Consider the following 21,959-nt stretch of genomic DNA (forward strand, 5'->3'; position numbering starts at 1 on the left):
TACTTTTCCATTCCCTGGGGTTAAGCTCCACTTCCTAGCTGGCCTGAGGGGATAAGTAACCAAACAAGATATACTTAAAATTCATTATTTCTGGGATTCTTCTGGTCTGTTTACAGACTTTTTTTTTTTTTTCATTTTGGTCTTGACACAGAGACAAGTGTGTACTAACTGTCTACTTTTTATATTTGGGGAAGTACCTGGAAGTGGTATGTGGTAGAAGAAAAGAATGAGGTGAAGAGAACACAAGCACATTGTTAATGTCAAAACCAACTCGCTCCTCTCCTCCATTTTACCCCAAGTAAGAAGATTGCTGGTTCAAATACTTCTGGTTCATGCTATATTCCCTTCTAAATTACTTTCAAAAATGCACTCAGTGTCTTCATTCCCCTCTCAACACATCTCCCTTGTGTTAGATATGATACTGACCTCTTTTCTCAATCATTTCTCACTTATACATCTCCAACTTCCCACTGCCTTTGTTGATTTTATTCTCTATGACACGTTCAAACTACATGACACCAAAGCATATATGAGCATTAGTCTATCAATGAACATTTTTATGAGCTTCCTGAGCCCCAGACTAAAGAATGATCAACTCTGTGCTCTACTCAGGGTCCTTTGACGAAGGCCTAAGTATTCTGGTTTTCTGTGTAACTCGACTTTCCGTTTATACGAATTATCCCACATATAGGGCTTCCCTGGTGGCTCAGACAATAAGCATCTGCCTATGGTGCAGGAGGCCTGGGTTCAGTCCCTGGGTTGGGAAGATCCCCTGTAGGAGGGCATGGCAACTGACTCCAGTATTCTTGCCTGGAGAATCCCCATGGACAGAGGAGCCTGGTGGGGTGCAGTCCATGGGGTGGCAAAGAGTCGGACATGATGGAACGACTAAGCACATCCTAAACATGTGAATACAGTTTACAAATATCAGAACACAGCCTTATAACAATGTTCAGTTCTTAATGGGGCAGACATTGCAGTTTAAATTTTTGATATTGATATTCTATTGACAGACCCTTGAAAAATAGCATTATTCCACCTCTCTTCCTCTTATGCTACATACTGCAGAACTGTCCACAAAAGAAGGTCTTAAGGTCAAAGTGGAATCAGTTATGGATCTTACTAAAGCTAAAAGTAAAGGTATCTTGATGTAGTTACAGTTGTTACTGATTATTTCAGTGATGAGTAGAAGGAACTGTTGTTTCTCCAATTTTGTGAGTAATAGTTTTGTCACTGAACAGAAGGCACAATGTGTGGCTAGACTGTGTCTTGTAGCATTTGCAAATACTTTCAATCTTCCCCAATGTGCAAGCCACATGTTTGTTTTCAGCTGGCTGAGTCGTAAGGCAGAGAGTTTAGAGAAAGTGGAAGAGAAAGAAAATCAACTAAGCATTTATTAGGAAGTATAACAAAAGGTTTCCCCTCGCCCCAACAAGGCAGTGTTGTGTGTGTTTAAAAGAAAATAAAGTGTACACATTGCTATTCTAGTTGCTTTATTCTGACTTTTTTTTAAAGTCTGTTGGAGTAAATTTGATAAAAAAAAAACGAACTTCATTCAGCCATAAATTTTGATAATGAGTTAATCAACTGACATTCATTGAGTGCTCAGGTGTGCAAATCACCATTATAGTATACTACACTTCACAGTATCACAAGATTCAAGAAATTTGTAAATCAAATGTATATTCAATTTCTGGTGCTGTTGCTGCTGCTGCTAAGTCACTTCAGTCGTGTCCGACTCTGTGCGACCCCATATACGGCAGCCCACCAGGCTCTCCCGTCCCTGGGATTCTCCAGGCAAGAACACTGGAGTGGGTTGCCATTTCCTTTTCCAATTTCTGGTGGGAAATATGTAAAAATGGAAAATGGCCACCTGCACACTCTCATACATTGAATACATCTAAAGTTGCAAAGTCCAACTAAAGTAGTTATTCAATTAAATATTAATAATCATAAAGAAAAACTATAGTGAATGAAAGAGCTGATGAATGATATGTTTAGCTGGTTTTCTTCCCCCACCGCTTGAAGTAGGGGAAGTTTCAACAAAGCTCAGTCAGCCCCACTGTGCAACTGGGTTGGGGAAGTTTCCAAAAGGAAAATACAGTTGTCGTGACCAGAAAATTCCAGTTACATGAAAGTAAATGGAATTACTTGGATATTCACAAAAGTCAGTGGTTTTAAAAGAGGGAAAATGCTTTAGAAAGGATTTGGGTTAATCCTTGAATCCTGCATATAACTAAGAGTCAGGAAAAGTAAGTCAGCTGTCCAAAGATACACAGCTTTTTATGTAAACACCAGGATTAGAAGCTAGAGTATTTTATCCAAGATTCAGGAAAACTTTCCTACCCTTCCATTAAGGGCCACTCTGGTCTGCCACACTGACAGTCTGAACTCTATGGCAGAGTTCTTCCCTCAGCACTGTGTGGTCAAACCCTAGTGGTTGTGGGCTTCTCTTTCCTGGGGAATGAGCTCGTCCTGGGTGAATACAGAGCATTCTTCTGATGACAGATAATTACACTCTCTCCCTTCCTGCTTCTCCTATAATTTGGCCTGTCCATCCAAATTATATACACCTGCTTCTTCTTTTTATTCCTTCTCTTAGTGGGTTTAGGGAATTGAGTAGTTTAAGTCCTGCAGTAAGTTCATAAAATGATAGACAGAGATGCCTCTGAACTTCATACAGAGGGATAGCATGGCTGACCTGCCATTCATGGGATTTGCCCTTGAACTTTTATCTTCATCATATAAGACATTTGGCAATACCAGAAAGTTTTCACCTGACACCTGTTTGTGATCAAGGATGGTGTGTGGTCAGGGTCATAGCAAATCTAGCTTGACTGAGTAACAGTCAAATCAATCACCTTGGATTCAGAATCACTAGATCTGATTAGCTAAGAGAACCATCCCACCTTCGCCTTAGTGTCAGTCAGGGCTCTTGGGTAGAAAACAATAGGGAGAAGGCAACGGCACCCCACTCCAGTACTCTTGCCTGGAAAATCCCATGGATGGAGGAGCCTGGTGGGCTGCAGTCCATGGGGTCGCTAAGAGTTGGAAACAACTGAGTGCCTTCACTTTCACTTTTCTCTTTCATGCATTGGAGAAGGAAATGGCAACCCACTCCTGTGTTCTTGCCTGGAGAATCCCAGGGACGGGGGAGCCTGGTGGGCTGCTGTCTATGGGGTCGCACAGAGTCGGACACGACTGAAGTGACTTAGCAGCAGCAGACCACACTCAGCCACAAAGGAATGCAGTGGAAAAATGAAAGGAAAAGCTGAAGAATCAGCTCTTTGAAGATACTGGCCTAAAACAGCTTAAGGGGAATCGGTAGCAAGAACTCACAGGAACTTTCTTTACTAGCAGGAAGAGTGGGCTCCAACATTTCTGACCTTTGTGTACTTCTGCTCAAGAGGTGAATTCTACCGAGACGGTTTGATGAGCCAAGCTTGAATCTCATGTCCACCGCTTGATGTGGTGAACTTGAAGTTCTGCACTGATATCATCAAGGCAACTGGGTAGGGGAAGTTTCTAAAATGAAAACACAGTTGTTCCAACCAGAAAATAGTGAAGTGGATGTTGGGAAGTCAAATCAGCAGAGGTTCACAACACAACCAAAATGTGGTGGTTAAACATCCAGAGGCAGAGACCAAGAGTGATAGGTGAATAAAACCTGGGTCCAAGTCTAGTTTAAATCAAGCTGTTAATTTTAATTTTTCCTTTGAAATGCTTCCAGCAATGCTGAAACCCTGAGTGGCATATGAGCAACTGGTCCACTAAACATCTCTTTTCAGTCAGTTACCTACCTCCTACCCACATCCTCCCACTCATTATCCCCTGGCCACCCTCATTCCTTTGTCTTCACCCAAATCTGAAGCCCAAGACTGTTTCTTCAGCAACCGCTTTGTTTAGCTTGGAAGATCAATTAAACACCACAAGATTCTTCACTGACTTATCAACATTTAACAAATGGTTAAGTTTTTTTTTTTTAATTCAAAGTCAAACCTCCTTATTAGACATACAAAGAGAAAAAATAAAAGCAGATGAAATGCTTATTTGAAATTGCCTTCTGAGTGCTCTCTGAGGCAGAATTTGCTCTAGTCCCCTTTGCTGAAACTTCCTGAGAGACACTGTGGAAAGGAAAGATGGTTCTTCACTTCCAAAGTACAAATCAGGCCGGCATTTTGAAAGCGACAGGTTTATTCATCACTTCAGCGTTAGCTGGCTTTGCTCCCTGTAAAATTTTACTTTTGGTTATTAAAATATTCACTGTAGGAAATAAATTTGTAATCCATTTCTCATATTACCTACACACAGAAAAACAAAATTTGATATCTTGGGGTTTATTTGCTGAGGGCGCTTCCCATAAAAGCAAGGGGTGTGCATTGGGAAACGTGTCTGGTTAACTCCTTATGGATAAATTAGTCACAACCTTTCCTCCGCCCACCCCATCCCCCCTTTCCCGACTCTCGCCCCCAGCACCCTCTCCACCTCCCGACTTCCCGCCTCTCCAGGGCTGGTGACCTAATAGCATTTTTCTTCATGCATATTTTGGCGTCGCCCCACGGCCTGGCTGCCTTTGCCTGTCTGAGTCTTTTGAAATTCCTGCATGTTCGCCCCAGATTAAGCCGAGTGTGTCTCAGGATGTGTGTTCCGTTTTGTTCTTTCCCCTTAACGCTCCCTGTGCAACGTGTCTGGGGGGAGGAGGACAAGACGGGGAGGGGAGGGGAGGGAGGGGCAGAGGCGAGGAGCTGTCCGCCTTGCACGTTTCCAATCACATTACGTGAACAAATAGCAGAGGGGCGGCCGGGCCAGAACGGCTTGTGTAACTTTGCAAATGTGCCAGAAAGTTTAAAAATCTCTCCTCCTTCCTTCACTCCAGACACTGCCCGTTCGCCGGGGCCGCCACGCCGCTCCCCGTCGCCTTCCAGAAGGACTGAGAAAGAGAAGAGAGGAGAGTGCCACGTCTCACCAGCCGCCTTTACTGGAGAGGGTCTGCAGCCCACCCTAGGCACTGCTTGGTAGGGACTGAGATACCCGGGCGTCCAGCCCGCCTCCTCGGTTGAAGAGTTCTCCCTCCCTCACGTGACTTGAGCCCCGTTTTTTTTTTTTTTTTCCCTCCGAGCTACGTCTTCCCGGAGTGGGGACAGTCCAGGAAAGGGAGCGATGCGCTTCGCCTGGACCGCACTCCTCGGGTCGCTGCAGCTCTGCGCACTCGTGCGCTGCGCCCCGCCGGCCGCCAGCCACCGGCAGCCCCCTCGCGAACAGGCGGCGGCTCCCGGCGCCTGGCGCCAGAAGATCCAATGGGAGAACAACGGGCAGGTGTTCAGCCTGCTGAGCCTGGGCTCGCAGTACCAGCCGCAACGGCGACGGGACCCCGGCGCCACCGCCCCGGGGGCCGCCAACGCCACCGCCCCACAGATGCGCACACCAATCCTGCTGCTCCGCAACAACCGCACCGCGGCGGCGCGAGTGCGGACGGCCGGCCCCTCTGCGGCCGCAGCTGGCCGCCCCAGGCCCGCCGCCCGCCACTGGTTCCAAGCTGGCTACTCGACGTCCGGGGCCCACGACGCTGGGACCTCGCGCGCTGATAACCAGACGGCACCGGGAGAGGTCCCGACGCTCAGTAACCTGCGACCGCCCAACCGCGTGGACGTGGACGGCATGGTGGGCGACGACCCGTACAACCCCTATAAGTACACCGACGACAACCCCTATTACAACTATTACGACACGTATGAAAGGCCCAGGCCTGGGAGCAGGTACCGGCCCGGATACGGCACCGGCTACTTCCAGTATGGTAAGCACCCCAAGTCTCCACTAACCCCCGTGCACCGTCTCCCCAGCTCCGCGTCTCCCCGACGTGGCTGCCTGGGCGCGGCGGGCCTTGGTCCGTGCAGATCCAATCCCTCCCCCTGCGCCGGCCGAGGCAGCCCTGGAATTTGGTGCAAACCGCGCGCGCCTGGCCCCTCCTGCTTCGTTTCCACTTTACTTTGCAGCCCCGGGCGTCCCCATTCTTCTGCTACCCGCAGCCCAACACCGCAGCCCAGTTGACTGAAGGGTGAGGAGTAAGGCACATGGAGGGACCCGGAGCCAGGGTGGGGGCCGCTAAATTGTCTCACTGCTTTGCCCATCGCCTGCTGACGTTTAGGTCTTCCGGACCTGGTGCCCGATCCCTACTACATCCAGGCGTCCACATACGTGCAAAAGATGGCCATGTACAACCTTAGATGCGCTGCGGAGGAAAACTGCTTGGCCAGGTACCAGCTGGGATCTCCTCGGCCTAGCTCCCTCGTCTTGGTTCCAGGGGGCTCCTCAGGTGCTTGGTCCTGACCACTCTTGTTCTGTGCAGACAAGGGTTGGGAAGTGGAACGTGATCTCTCGGGCATGCTGACCTGGGTGGAGAATTAAAATTTGGAATATTTCTGTGGGTTCTGACTTTCAAACCGTGGCATAAATCAGGGAGATTAAGCAAACCCTTAGCCTGGAGACTGGAGGTCTCCTATTCTTTTTCCAAGATCCTTAAACTTTGGAGCCAACTGTTTCCAATGACGTTCTATTAAACTACTATACCGTGGAAAAAATACTGTAATGGGAGAGCTTGTTAAAACCCCCTCAAAACATCGGGGGCCACTTGGCCAGTGTGTCACCCCTCCGATGGATGGCACTGTTTTCTTCTGTTTGAAGTCACAATTAACTTAGTTGTTTTGGCATTACTTTAGCCAGGATAAGATCAGGAGCAAGAGCTTTGCTTTTGCATTAAAAGCATTAGTCCTACAATAAAATCTTAGCAGTTTGGGGAATGGAATTCCCTGAGTTTGCTGCTGGGAAACCAGCAGAGGGAGTAAAAGATGTTTTGATAAGACACACAATTTTTTTTAATGTAAAATAAGGTCATCGATAGTATTTGAATATATATTCACACAAAATATTTTACAAGACAGAAATGTTTATATAGTCAATTTCTTCCACTTCCTTTATAACTGTCAGGCTAAAAGAAGAGAAGAAATCCAAGCTCATCATTTTCATTCTACTAGAGTCTTGCATCATACACCATTGCATTCCCTATGGTAGTCTTACAGTAATGCCATTGTTTTAAAGTTACTAAATTATTTATCTTATCTGGGTATACTCTATCAGGATTATTTCCCCAATTTACATCTTCTTTAACTGGGTGGGAAAAAAATGTATGCAAAATGCTCTAGTCTTTTGGAACTGATAACCTCGTTGGGAGACGAGGGCAGTGAACTCTTGGAAGGTTTTGCTTGTAGTTTTGTCTTTAGTTTCATATTCTGTGAAAATCATAATGTTTCTCTCTGTAAAATCACAGCTCAGCATACAGGGGAGATGTCAGAGATTATGATCACAGGGTGCTGCTAAGATTTCCCCAGAGAGTGAAAAACCAAGGGACATCTGATTTCCTACCAAGTCGACCAAGATATTCCTGGGAATGGCACAGTTGTCACCAGTAAGTGGATGGGATGCTTGGGTACTTTTGAGTTGCTTTTTCACTTTACAGGTGATTCTTTTTATGTTTTTTAAGAGTTAACTTTTTGTTTTGAACTTTTTATTTTGTAGTAGGGTATAGCCGATTAACAGTGTTGTGATAGTTTCTGGTAAACAGCGAAGGGACTCAGCCATACATATACATGTATCTATTCTTCCCCCAAAACCCCTCCTATCTAAGCTGCCACATACTACTGAGCAGGGTTCCATGTGCTATACAACAGGTCCTTGCTGGTCATCCATTTTAAATATAGCAGTGTGTACATGACCATCCCAAACTCCCTAACTATCCCTTCCTCCCTGGCAACCGTAGTTCATTTTCTAAATTACAGGTGATTCTTGACATGACAAATCCTTACACAAAGGAAGAAAATTGCTGTTATTTACACTAGAATTTCTCTATATAATTTGACATAATCAAGGAAATCTATCTTTAGGATAATACATCAGTTACTATATATTGTTATCTTTTAAACTGGAAACTCTTTTAAGCCCAGCTTATTAAAACTGTTGATAAGATTACATCAGTTAGCTTCACTAGAATTTTATCCCAGTATACTACAGGTAGCGCTTCCTGGTGGTCATTGGTAAAGATCTACCTGCAATGCAGGAGACTTGGGCTCAATCCCTGGGTTGTTAAGATCCCCTGGAGAAGGAAATGGCAACCCACTCCAGTATTGTTGCTTTCGAAGTCCCATGGACAGAGGAGCCTGGCGGGTTGCAGTCCATGGGGCCGCAAAGAGTTGGACATGTCTTAGCAACTACACCACCACCACCAATTCTACAGTATGACTTGGTAACTTGCTTAGGTGTTCATTGCCAGGAAATCCTGTTTTATGTTCTTAAAATTTCTACAGTTTGAGCCATCACTTTTTGTTCTTTTATGAGAAAATGAACAGTTCAGCACCTTCACTTAAATGAAAAAAGAAATAAATGTGAGCAACTACTTTGCTGATAAAGTAGATTTATAAATAAAAGTTTATACTAGTTAGATAAGAATGGTGGATAAAACATGCTTTTATTTCTCCTTTGCATTTTAGTATAGATTAAAATGCATGAGAATACAATTTTTAAAAATTTCATAGGAACCTCCCAAGAGAAAAGTGCTCTTCTCTTTTGGAATGAAATATGAGTAGTAGCAGCCAAAGGAGATATACTAGAGAACATATGACGAGTTTCACTTAACAAAGATAATTTACCATCTATCTCTATTTAATCTTCAAAGATAAAACAGGGTGAAATAAAAAAGCAGAATACTCAAGTCTTTTTTCCCCACATACAAAGCTAAAGCCTTACCATTTTGATAGATTTTTGTCCTGGAAAAAAAAAAATCTAGCATGAATCTAGCTTTAAGCAGCTCAACTTGATCCCAATTTTGATGCAAAAACAAACGTGGGAAGCAGTGTATGTGTGTGGGGGGTCATCTAGAATCCTCACTGCTGTCTCTGTATGTTACTGACTGCTGTCTCTGTGTCGTGTGGGACATTAGGCATTACCACAGCATGGATGAATTCAGCCACTATGACCTGCTTGATGCCAGCACCCAGAGGAGAGTGGCTGAGGGCCATAAAGCGAGTTTCTGTCTTGAGGACACATCGTGTGACTACGGCTACCACAGGCGATTTGCATGTACTGCACACACACAGGTAGGATGGCAACCCACACGCTTCAGAGAGAAAACAGCCATCTATCTTCTTTCCTCCTGCCCATCTTTGTGAAAAACTAGTTTACTCGGGGGGTCATCTAGTCCAAACGGTAAACTATTGGGAAAAGGAAAGTGATGGCTTGATGATCCAAATTACTTTTAAAAAGTATTCCATCATCACAGAAGGTCAAGGTGTATATTTGGTATGTTCCACAATGAAGAGCAGTAGTCTATTATCTGAAAAGATCGGAAGGGTTTCCCATTTTTGCACTCAACTCAACTGGTAAGTAACTGTAGGAGAGAGATGTTTTGTCACCTGTAAAACTCTCTCTCCATCTGAGCTAAAAACAGAATGGTGGTTGGGGTTAACAAAAGGACAGAAATAAGTTTCTTAAAGAGCACTTAAAAAAATGTCTCTTTTAATCATGCAGAGAAGAGCAGAAGGACAGTTTCTTTCTCCATGCATATATATTTAAACCTACGGTATAATTGATGTCAGATGTTCTTTGGATGGATTTTTAAAAATAGTGCTGTCCTAAGCAGTTTGTATGTCTTATAATGGGAAAATGTGTGTCAGTTAAAAGCCGCGCCAGTATTTCCATAAGAAACCCTAATTTGTAAAAGGACATTATAATTTTACTCCAGCAGAAATCTTGGCAGGGAGTAGTGAATATATGTAACTCAGGGCACAAAGATCAGCAGCTGGCATCTTGGGAAGCAAATTCCAGGCCTGTGGCAGGAAGCTTTCTGGTGACCTAAATATTATCACTGCTTCTTTCTCTGGACTTAAAACATCATAGCAATTGGAAGGCAAAAGGTTCAGTTCCTCTCACCTGGGGCAGCGCTTACTCTAAGAACAAGAAGATGTAACCTCACATTACACGTATGTTTGTGTAGATTCCCTTTTCACACAGTGATCCCCAAGTCCCACAGCACCTGCCAGTGCAGGGTACCTTGAGTTTACTCTCTTAACTTAGGAAAAGAGGCACTCTGAACAGCTCAGTGCTGAAGTATTTGAATCTAAGACTATAGGCAGCATGTGAATCCCCCAACTCCTTGGCTGGTGACCCTACTTCATTTTATGTGGTAGCTTTCTGATTAATTACCCTCCATTTTATATCCTGTTTAACCACTGTTCACTAGATCTTGCACTGCAAATGACTAATGTATTTGTGTTTTTCACTACACTGGTTGTCTCTTGAACATGGGCTTCCTTTAAAGGGAAAAAAAATTTTCACAAAGCCCCAGTGTTGACTTAGTTGTATTATGACCCTTTTAAATGTATCCAAATATAAAATTAGATATAACTTCTTTATATTTATACTCTCATATAAATTCTTGGGCTTCCCTTCCCTCAGCTGGTAAAGAATCTGCCTGCAATGTGGGAGACCTGGGTTCGATCCTTGAGCTGAGAAGATCCCGTGGAGAAGGGAAAGGCTACCCACTTCAGTATTCTGGCCTGGAGAATTCCATGGACTGTATAATCCATGGGGCTGCAAAGAATTTGCATATTAAATATATATGAAGCTAGAAATTACATTAACCTCATTCATGTAATAGTTACATTTGGCTAAAACCAAATAATTTATGTAGTCTTGGCTGTGGTTCTACATTTTTTAAGTTTTTCAAGTTTGAATACAGGAAATGCCTGTTTGCTTACTGCCCTGAAAAACCCTTTTTTTTTGTTTGCCAGTTCAAATAATCAAAACTTATACTTAAATTCTGCCATCTGAGTAAGGTAGAGTGCCAATGTCAGCATTCTTTAAAGTGCTCTTGTTCACTTGAGGGTAAGATAAGCATTATTGAAACCAGTCTTAAATAGGTATCTAATTTGGTGAATCCCTTACAGTGCCATGAAGGTGGTACTAGTAGTAGAAGTAGCAACGATAGTAGCTAACACTGAGTATATGCTCTGTGCCAGAGTAAGAATTATGTGCTGGGAATCAGAAACTGAAAATTCTTCACAATATATTGACTACGCAGCATAAGGTTAATGAATGATTGCAGGTTGGTATGGACCAGCATGGGAAAACACTTCTCACTGCAGTGGCACAGGTCCTTTCTGAGTTTGGCCTGTCTGTACTATTGCGTACTATATGAGAACACAGTGCTCCCCCAAACCAGCACTGGCACAGCATGCTCCAGATGATTCTGCCCTCTCTCTGGTGGCCAAGGTGATCTTAAGCACCAAACAATATCGAGTTTAAAGGACTGCAGCCTATTCTTTTAAATTTACTTTGATTAGTATTAGAATGAAAATACAACAGTGAAAACTTCTGATAAAGAACCAGTGGAATCAAGAATATACCTATGGATTCCACTTTGAGCAAATTTCTCCAGACTAACTTGCTGGAGGGCAAGAACCATATTTTAGTGGTGTTTTTCTCCTCTCAGCCGCTAGAAGGCACTCATTTACTACTGAAGTGAGTATCTGAGCAAGTAGAGTTGACGTGGCATTCATCCCTTTAACACAACAACAAAATATTCAGTGACGACGTGAGAAAGATTACAGCGTGGTGGTTACAAACAGGGACCCTGGACCCCAAATGCCTGAACTCAAAACCAGCTCAGCCACTTACCAGCTATTTATTCTCGGATGAGCTATTTGACCTTATACAGCCTTAGTTTCTTCATTCATAAAATGTGTTAATACTACCCTCTCCCTTGTGTAGTTGTGAGAATTAAATTTATATATATATATATAACATGCTTAAAATTGCTCCTGGCACATAATACATACTTCATAAGGGTTAACTATTCAAAAATGCAGTAAGACTCCATCCTTAGGGAGCTTACAATCTCTAGTAGATTCATTCTTACATAGGATGATTTAAATATAGAGAATAGAAGGATAAATAGCATAAAATGTATACACAAATTGTGTATCATGGGCTTTCACAGTATAGGAAGGTAATTTCCAAGAACAGAAATTGGAGAGAGTTCCACCGATGACAAGACATTTGAGCTAAATTATTATGTGGCCTTTATTCCTGAACTGGTAATATTCAAGGATTTTGGTGGAGGCCTATTTTGTCACTTAAGATTGTATTTATCACTAGTGATTTATTACACTTTTAAGCGAGATGTACTACTACTTATATTAGTCCTGTATTTTTTTTAGCTGGAGGTGCTATAAGGCTGAGTAATATATACTTCTCAAAGGAGATGCAATATAAGTATAGTTTTATGTCAAACTCTTGTAAGTACTAAATTAAAATTTAATTTGCAAATACTAAGCATATTCTTTAGCATACTCTAACCATATACCATCCTTTTAATTTTTGAATTTTATTTGTTTCAGGGCTTGAGTCCTGGCTGCTATGATACCTATAATGCAGACATAGACTGCCAATGGATTGATATCACTGATGTCAAACCTGGAAACTATATTCTCAAGGTAGAGAACTTTGAACATATACCCATAATGTATTTCAATTGTGACTCAGTGGGCTTATTCTCTGGAGTCAAATGTTAAATATTCATGGTCCTGCAAACAATTATACATCTTCTAAAACTACTTCTAAACCAACCTAGATATATTTTAAAAATTCTTATTTGAAAGAACTTTATGGAAAAAGATCCAGCCTCCTTCAAAAACTCCAGAGTTGAAACACATGCCTAACTTACACCCTCTTCCTTGCCTGATTTAGTTGAATTATGCTGTCTCTGTTTTAGCCTCCATTCTGGAAAGAGGAAAAAAATTAACCAGTAAACACTGCTGATGAAATCTGAAACACAGATGATGTCTCTTTTGCCTAGGTCAGTGTGAATCCCAGCTATTTGGTGCCTGAGTCGGATTATTCCAACAATGTCGTCCGCTGTGAAATTCGCTACACAGGACATCACGCATATGCCTCGGGCTGCACAATTTCACCGTGAGTCCCATTTGCCTAGCTAAGTAATTCTCTTGACGATGAGTTTCAATTCATTGATAGGCATTCTACACATACATCTGTTTTCACTACTACTGCAGCTTCCTTGTAAAATAGGTCAAAGGTAGAAAATGATAGCGAGTCTGCACTATCATATAATGGGAGCTGATCCTTTTTTGATAATGCTAGAAAACAGAGTCACAGATTTGATCCCTGGAAGATCTCCTGGAGAAGGAAATGGCAACCCATTCCAGTATTCTTGAGTGGGAGATCCAATGGACAGAGGAGCCTGGTGAGCTATATAGTCCATGGGATTACAAAAGAGATGGATACAACTTAGGGACTAAACAAAAACAAGAGGATGGAGGAGCAGATATGCTCAGGTTTTTAATCACCCTGAAACTTAGCTTTTAAGACAAGACACAGAACACATGTATTTACCCACAAAGCCTGTGTGGCAGCTGAATCTGTAAAATATGCAGTGTGGGTGACCTTGTGGGAGCCCAAAGAGTTGGGTTTCTGGCCTCTTCCTCATAGTCCATGAAGGAGCCCTGAAAAAATTCCTAGAATTCTTCAAAATACATTTTGAAAGTCACTACCTTAAAGTAAACAACTGAAGAGGTCAGACCACCTGTTCTGTAGAAATCAAGATTCCACATATTTGAGTTCTACAAACACAAGTAATAGGGAAATACCTTTCAAAAGAAGGGCTGTGTGGAGATGCCTTCATAATTTTTCTAGTCCAAAAGCTCTTCTTTGGATGAAATTTTAGAAGGAATCCCAGCAGTTACTATAGACATGGTGCTTTGACGAGAGTAATGAAAGAAAGTTGGGCAGTTTTGCCTTCTTGTGTCTCTGTCCCACCCTGACCTGTGGCACTGCCTGCCGCAGTGATGCTGGGTTATAGATTCTAACTCATATGCCACCTGGGAGGGATACCTTCCCAACAATAAGAATACCATTAGAGTGATACTGAACACAAGCCAGGTTTGCTGTGATGTGAGAGAGGCATGAGTTAGTAGAAAGGTGTCTAACAGAACCACACTGGAAACATAATAGAAAATTTTCCCTGTTACACAAACCAGGGCAATGATTACTGCACATGGACCTGTAGTTTGTGGGCTTTCCAAACTCCACATGAACCTGTCTGGTTGTGCATATTTTGTCAACTACTCGGGGGCTAATAGCCAAGGGAAAGATGGAGCTTAAAGCAGCCCATGCTGTGCACTGTGGACTGGGCTACATTCACCTTGGAGAGGTGAATTTCCATGAAGGAAATTATTTCCTTATGCTCCTTATTTCCATGAAGGAGCAAAACCTGTGTTTTTTAAGTGTCATTATAGCATTAGAGACATATGTAGTCTATGACAAACAAAGGTGTAGGACTGAAAGAAGATTATCAAGTAAATTCTTCTGAACATGCCTGAAATACAGAAAACCTGGCAGGGTTTATGGCCCACACTGTGTGGAACTGATCACAGTATAACTGAAAATCCCCAGAAAAGGAATATAACTTAATTTAAAATTATTAATTTCTCTTAATTTTTATAATTCCATAATTTATTCACTCATTATTCACTGGCACTTTTTGATATAATGCTTAAATTGCATGGGGGGGTGCTAAAATAAAATGCATTAGAAACAGGAGGACCTCTACGATGATAAGCTAAGTGACTCTCAGGTACAACTGCTGATCTCCTATGAGGAAAAAGTCTGAGAGGTGATTCTATTGTTGTATAGAAAGTGACTTGCTTGTTTATCATCAGTAGAATCCATTGGGTTGGATATTGACAGACATTTAGAGCAAATAAAAACTGTTACTCTGTTCCAGCAGAGAGTTTCTTTCTCTTTTTTTCATTTTAGCCAGTTGTCATTGACTGTAAATTTTAAGAGTGGTTGATGAAAAACTTTAATGACCAATACGGATCAGATGAAAATATGCAAAAGTTAAAGGACGCATGGGTAGTGATTTGTAATTAAATAACAATCTCATACATATCTATGAATGGAAAATAATGGGAAAAGTACAAAAACCTTGACTTAAACCCCCACCTTCAGGAGAATGATGCTCGCCTCTTATATTGGCTCTCAGTTCCACCTCCCTTGATAGGGATCAGAGTTCAGAGGAAGAAATTTTCTCTGGCTATAGCTTTAGGACAGCACTTGAATTGGGCCTTGAGGGCTGAGGAGGACTGCACTGGAGAGGGTTAAGGAGGGCCATGCTAGGAGGAGTCAACATCACCCGCAACTACATGGCAAGAAGAAATTGCAGGGCATGTTTGGAAAAGCAAGTTAGCCTGGCTAAGGCATAAATTTCATGGGCAAAAAGAATGGAAAAGTTGGGACGAGATCAAAGTGAGCACTGAAGAGCAAGCTGAAAAGTCTCAGCTTCATCCTAGTGACCATGGGGAGTCTCTGAGGTTTCTTGAGCAAGGTGTGTATCTTGCCTAAAGCCATGTGGTCGCTCAGTGACTCTGTAAGCAGCAGTGTGTGTGTGATTCCCTTGGTAATGTTATTGTAATTAAAAAAAAAACAAAACTCTTAAAGACATATCATCTCTTAGTTCACTGGTTGTTTTTCATGCTAATCAAATATCTGAGCGCATGTGTGTGTTTGTGTTCGTCGCTTCAGTCATGTCCAACTCTTTGTGACCCTATGGACTATAGCCCGCTAGGCTCCTCTGTCCATGGGATTTCCCAGGCAAAAATACTGGAGTAGGTTGCCATTTCCTTCTCCAGGGGATCTTCATGACCTAGAAATTGAACCTGGGTCTCCTGCATTGCAGGAAGATTCTTTACCATCTGAGCCACTAGGTATCGGTGTGTAAAAAAGTGTGTGCCTTGGGTGTATCCCCTCTCTCTCATTTTCCTTTCTGTAAACCCAGTGAATGACCCAGGTGACTCTGTGGCCCAGCTCAGTTCTAAGATACCATCATTAAGTTCTTTCTTCACAGAAACTACTTGGGAATAAATTCACAGAAATTATTTGGAAACTGATGGTTTATAATCTGGACTAAGTGATTCTTATTTCATGTACATAGGGATCTGTGATCACAGTATAAATACAGTATTTGATTTACTGGCTTTGACCCAGTCTTGGCCTATTAGTGTAACATTCTACATCCAGAACCTTGCTGGGAAACAACCAATGCCGGACAGTATGGAGGTCATGAACCTGCTTCTTGGTGGGCCTGCCACACTAGCTGCACAGAGTGAATTCACTTGGCCAGGGCTGGTGGTCCTGTAAGCCCTGCTTTATTCTTACATGTTTCAGAGGGTGTTTCTTTTAACTCTAAACATCAAGTTTGTAGGTATCAGGCATAAACTTTCTCCTATTGACATAGTCACCATCTTCAAATCATGTATTAAATAATGTATTAATGGATAATTTCAGAAGGTGACTGTTGCATAGGTGGAGGGAAATTGTCATATATATATATTTTTTTAAGATGACTTTAAACTTGTCTACTATACTCATTCAGAGTATTATCAGGTTAATAACTTGTTTTATTTTGTTTTCTTAATCTAGGTATTAGAAAGCAAGCCAAAACTCCCAAAGGATATATCAGTGCCTGGTGTTCTGAAGTGGAAAAAAATAGATTAACTTCAGTAGGATTTATGTATTTTGAAAGAGAGAACAGAAAACAACAAAAGAATTTTTGTTTGGACTGTTTTATAACAAAGCACATAACTGGATTTTGAACATTTCAATCGGCATTATTTGGGAAATTTTTAATATTATTATTCACATTACTTTGTGAATTAACACAGTGTTTCAATTCTGTAATTGCACACTTGGCTCTTTCTGAGAAATCCAAATTTCTTATGCTTCTTCTGAAATTATAGTGTAAAAGGAAAAAAAAATTCGATGAATGAGTCAAAATTATTTTAAACTGAGAATTTTCTAAAGTTCTAAAACTTTAGTGAACCTTAATAATAACTGGCTTATATATGTCCTAGCATAGATCACTTTAGAAATGAAGCTCCTACTGTTTAAATAGATATGGACACATTTGGTACTGAGGGAGGAATAAACAGGTTACCATTGGTGTCAAGAAATGTTACTATATAGCAGAGAAATGGCAATGTATGTATTCAGATAGTTACATCCCTATATAAAATTTGTTTACATTTTAAAAATTAGTAGATAAACTCCTTTCTTTCTGTCAAGTGTACAAGTTCATTCTGACTTAAGTCAGCTTTTGTTGTGGAACAAATTAAGTAATTGAGCTGCCCAACTTGTGTCTGACATTTGTTGATGCGCCCCTCTATTCTTTAATTTTTCTATGGGCAGAGACCTTTTCAGTGACATTCTTAAAATTACTGTTCTGGGGATCTGCTAGACATAGGACAACTGTATCAATGGGAAGTCGTTCTGATGATAGATGTGATACATTCAAAGACAGTATGCACTTTAGTATCTTTAACTATTAGCCAAAAAAATGCCCTTGCTGACATAAAAATCATACAAAAAAGTCCCCCAGACCACAACTGTCTCTAAAATACTTAGGAATATTAGTGAGAAACTTAGGATTTTCAACTTTTCTACACTTTTTTAAATGATCAGCTTTAAAAAGAGTAAGACTAACATTTTTTAAATTATCCAGAATAGATGACACAATGTATATGAATACACAAACCTTATTCTAGGTCATCTAGGAATCAGTCATCTGTGTTTTTTGTGTGTGTATCTGAAATATAATACAAACTAGCAAAGCACATAGCATTACATACTTGAGACGTTGGTGAATAAGGGGGACCAAAAGAGAACAGCTTTCTGCAAAACCAAGGAGTGTGTTGCATAATGAGACAGCTGTGATTTTATTTTAAACTGTGAAACCATGTGCCACATCAGAATTTGGAGAATTTCTTTTTTTCCTAGATTCAAAAGATGTAGAAAGAGATCAAATTACAGTTTTTAAGTTAGTGGTGCTGAAGCAGAAGTTTTCCCTCTCAACCAGTATTCAAATCCCAAGCAAGGTATTTCCAGTGCCAAGACACATTAGGTAGAATTTTAAAATGAGTGGCATCCCTATATTGTGTCATACAGTTGTAAAGTTAGCACCAACTACCAACCATTCTTCACTCACCGAGTGCTCTGCACTGTAAGAAGGGCTAGAGGTGGGCAGTCGTCAGGGGAGATAGAGCGGGCTGCAGGAGCCTCATCTGCCAGGCACACACTTACCATGAGACAATACAGACAGCTTGATAGAGACCCAGAATTTCCATTGAGCTAGTATCTGAGCTATGGAATAGCTTCTTTGATGTACCTCTTTGCCTTCGATTGCTTTTAGTTTTAAGATTGTAGAATGATCCTTTAAAATTGTAATCTTTTCTAATAGAGATATTTTAATATACTTGCTTTTTTAAAAAACAAAAACTACTGTCAGTATAATACTGAGCCAGACTGGCATCTACAGATTTACGACCTATCATTTCATCAAGATTCTCACCCCCATACTAAAAGCTAGCTAATATCATGGCCTTTGGATACGTATGAGATGTGTTTACTATCATTCCATTGGCCTTCCATCTGCCTGTAAATCCATCATTTTAGGGCCTAAAATATGCTAGGGACTAACATGCTAGGCATTACGATATGAAAAAGGCTGTCCCTAACCTCATTAAGTATTCAAAATGCCATTATTACTCATTAGGTTCAACTTATCTCATTTTTAACATCATAAGTACATGTCTAGAAAATTTCTATTTTAAGCACTATTGTTTTTCATGACCATATTTTATTAAAAAATAAGTTTAAAATGAATACATATATGCATGTATGTGTTACTAATAATTAAAACTATCTTTCTAATCCCTGAAATCTCTGCCTTTTAAATATAACACATACTATTTCATTGATTTTGGTAAAAAATTCAATTAAAAGGTTAAATATTCTCACTTATTCCTTATATAAATATTCCTCCCCCCTTAATCACTCCTAAACACTCTCAAATAACTCACAAATATTGATTTAACACTCAGTATTTTTGAACCTCAAAGAATCTCTTCTCTGAATAACCACGAAAACTCACAGATAATGATTAGTTGGTAAAATGTATCCATTAATAAAAAATATAATCCAGCCTTACCAAACTCTAAATAAAAAAATCTTTTAAATAGGAAGTAGAAATGAAACAAAGAATTTTGAGTACTGAAAAGAGACTGGTTTTTAAACACAGACTGTGAAAAAAATAGGAAGATAACTTAGTGAGTCTTCCACATGCCATATTAGTGGCCTCATAATTATTCAGACCACAGTTTGTATTAAAGAGGTCTTGCCTTCTAAGGCTAGGTTTCAGTCTCACATAGCTTTCCTATTTCCAGGAAATCTTTATATTTTTACATAATGACATTCACAATTGCTAATCATTCACTAGACATTATTTTTAATAATGAAGAACAAATGTTTTTTCTCCTTGACCTCATAGGAGATCATCACACTCATAATCTTTCTCAATATTCAGACTGTAGAGGAAATGCAGTTCACTAAAATCATGGTACTAAGAATTCCTCTTTACCAAATTATGTTAAAATACTGAACTTCTGATCAGAAGACATTTTGTTTTAAAAATAACTTGTTTTGATACTAACAGTATAACTAATAAGTAAAACTACCCTTTTCTATATATCACAATCAATAGCCACATTTCATTCCCAGCTACCAAAAGTCTTGGGCCACTTTTGAATGCTTAAAGCATGTCATTTATCCTTCTAATCAAAATGGTGCTGAATTATTTCAACTTGAATGTAAAATGTGTTGTCTTAGCTCACAGGATATAAACATTTAATATATAACTGCTTGCTATGAACTACGTAACATGTGATTTGGTATTGTAATGTTTTTAATGACGTTTTAGTTTCTTCCAAATTTTTCAGGAATACTAGTTGTAAAACATTTTTAACTTTTTTTTTGAAGAGCTCTTATTTTAAATGCCCAGACACTGGCTTTATAATCTTCTTTACACTCGCACATTCTTTTATTATATGCCTATACTATGATTGCAAGATTATGTAAAAATGCCTTGAATAAATGATTTCAAGTGTCTAGAGTGGTCATTTGTTGTTACATATAAATAAATGATATGAATTTCACTTAGATTAAGATCTTAAAGCCATGTGTATGGTTGGTGATTTTGCTTAATTGCCTTTTATATTAACAAACTGTTTATCAAGCTCACACGACTTGAAACTTGTCTATGATGGATAAAAATCTAGCTGATATTTTAAAAAGAAACTATCATACCGGAACAGATTCTAACTTTTGTCATCATTACCAACCACTTCCAAGGATGCGGAACAGGCACAGAAAGAATAACTGCCCTCTGTTTTGATTCGCATCTTAGAAATGCTCATGAGCATATGTGCACCCAGGGGACACATCTGGCTCAAGATACAAATTATTTATATGAAGAGAAACATTGCTATCACAGTAATACTTATTTAAATGTGTACCAGATTAACCTGAAGCTAGTAGCCTAAGAAGACAGACAGGCCCCAAACTGTGAGCAAGTGTTTTGGGAGAAGAATAATTAATCCACAAACAATTTACCTTTAAGGAGCTCTTGCAGGTAAAATAGACGTAGGCTTGTGGCTGGCAGTTTTCATTTTTGACAGTACCAGGGACGGGGGAGCCTGGTGGGCTGCCGTCTATGGGGTCGCACAGAGTCAGACATGACTGAAGCGACTTAGCAGCAGCAGCAGGACATTAGCGACACTTGAAACCACCGATTTCCTGCTTTTCTCACCTGCTCATGGAAAGGTATTAGTGTAAAAGACGATTACTTTGGTGTCATCCAGTGTTCGCTGTTTCAGGCACTGTTCATTATTATTAGTTCATTAATCAAACATACATTCTAAGTAGTCACAGTCCCTCTAGAGTGGGTACAATTCAATGGCAGAAAACCTCAGAGAAAAACACAGCAAAATATTAGTGTTCTGGAAGAAATGCAGCTGTAATGAGAGGGTTGGGGGAGAGGAACAGTAGTCAGCTGTACCCCTCCCTCTTGCAGTATTATCTTAGTGTTTTCACCACTTTTTAATACATGATATAGAAAAATTCACATGTGGTTGATGCTGGGGTGAGGCAAGAATGGCGCAACTCATTCCTGACGTTTCTGCGCCTGAGTCCAAGAGCATCAGCAACTGGGTTAAATTTGCTTTGCAGATGAGAGATCTGAGGGGATGAAGTAAGAGGAATGGGATGGAAAACACATAAATGGTGCAACTTCTTCCCTAATTTTGGCAACTGGTTCTCTGGAAAGTGACCTACAATGTCAAGATTTTCTCCAAGGCCCAGGCTGACCAGAGATGACTTTTCGTCCACAGGGAGTTATCCTGTTACTCTTTCAGAGTTTGAGAAGGCTTATCAGGAGCTAAGCATACAAAGCCTTATTTTCCGCCCCTTGCTCCCCAATTTTCTAAAAGGAATACTTCTGAGTATTAGAAACATGGGAAAAAAAGGTCATCCTCCTTTTCTCTTTCATGTATAGGATTCCACAATTTAGCAACAGGTGGTCCTCTGTGATTTTTTTTTTTTCTCTTTTGATGATCAACAAGAGGCCAATAAGAGTTTTAACCTCAAACAGTAGTCTCATTTGAATGTGCTTAGAAAAACATCTTAGGGTTGAGTTTGCCTTATCAGAATATTTTAGATATTCATTCAATACTTCCATTATGAAGTTATTTAAAGTTGATTGTCATCAATAAATAATGTTCCTTTCACTGCAGTAAAATTAATGTAACAGTTCCTTAATAGCATCAAATACCTAGTTAGCATTCAAATTTCACTGATTGTCTTAAAATTTTTTTTTAAGTTGATTTGTTTGATTCAGGATCAAACAAGGACACAATGACTTAGTTATTACGTGTTTTCAGTTCAGTTCAGTTCAGTCGCTCGGTCGTGTCTGACTCTTTGCGACCCCATGAATCGCAGCATGGCAG

General features: G+C 40.4%; 1 protein-coding gene across 2 annotated transcripts; it reads left to right on the forward strand.

The window, feature by feature from the left end:
* The first annotated feature begins 4,782 nt into the window (after positions 1-4,782).
* LOX (lysyl oxidase) lies at positions 4,783-20,064 on the forward strand. Of its 2 annotated transcripts, XM_005894571.3 has the most exons (7): positions 4,785-5,794; positions 6,146-6,254; positions 7,325-7,462; positions 8,990-9,146; positions 12,447-12,542; positions 12,905-13,020; positions 16,546-20,064. In XM_005894571.3, the coding sequence occupies exons 1-7, from the start codon at positions 5,161-5,163 to the stop codon at positions 16,550-16,552; spliced, it is 1,257 nt and encodes a 418-aa protein (XP_005894633.2). In that variant the 5' UTR covers positions 4,785-5,160; the 3' UTR covers positions 16,553-20,064. The 2 variants fall into 2 exon arrangements, with proteins under 2 accessions (XP_014333369.2, XP_005894633.2); XM_014477883.2 differs by lacking the exon at positions 16,546-20,064 and having other exon boundaries at positions 4,783-5,794; positions 12,905-13,024.
* The last annotated feature ends 1,895 nt before the right edge of the window (positions 20,065-21,959 follow it).

Source organism: Bos mutus, chromosome 7 (assembly GCF_027580195.1).
Source record: "Bos mutus isolate GX-2022 chromosome 7, NWIPB_WYAK_1.1, whole genome shotgun sequence".
Lineage (NCBI taxonomy): Eukaryota > Metazoa > Chordata > Mammalia > Artiodactyla > Bovidae > Bos > Bos mutus.

Excerpts from the sequence above, each read along its gene's own strand:
- LOX (XM_005894571.3), top strand. The coding sequence starts at position 5,161 with ATGCGCTTCGCCTGGACCGCACTCCTCGGGTCGCTGCAGCTCTGCGCA. Across the intron at positions 5,795-6,145 it reads CACCGGCTACTTCCAGTATG|GTCTTCCGGACCTGGTGCCC; the intron begins GTAAGCACCCCA and ends GCTGACGTTTAG. Across the intron at positions 12,543-12,904 it reads CTGGAAACTATATTCTCAAG|GTCAGTGTGAATCCCAGCTA; the intron begins GTAGAGAACTTT and ends TCTTTTGCCTAG.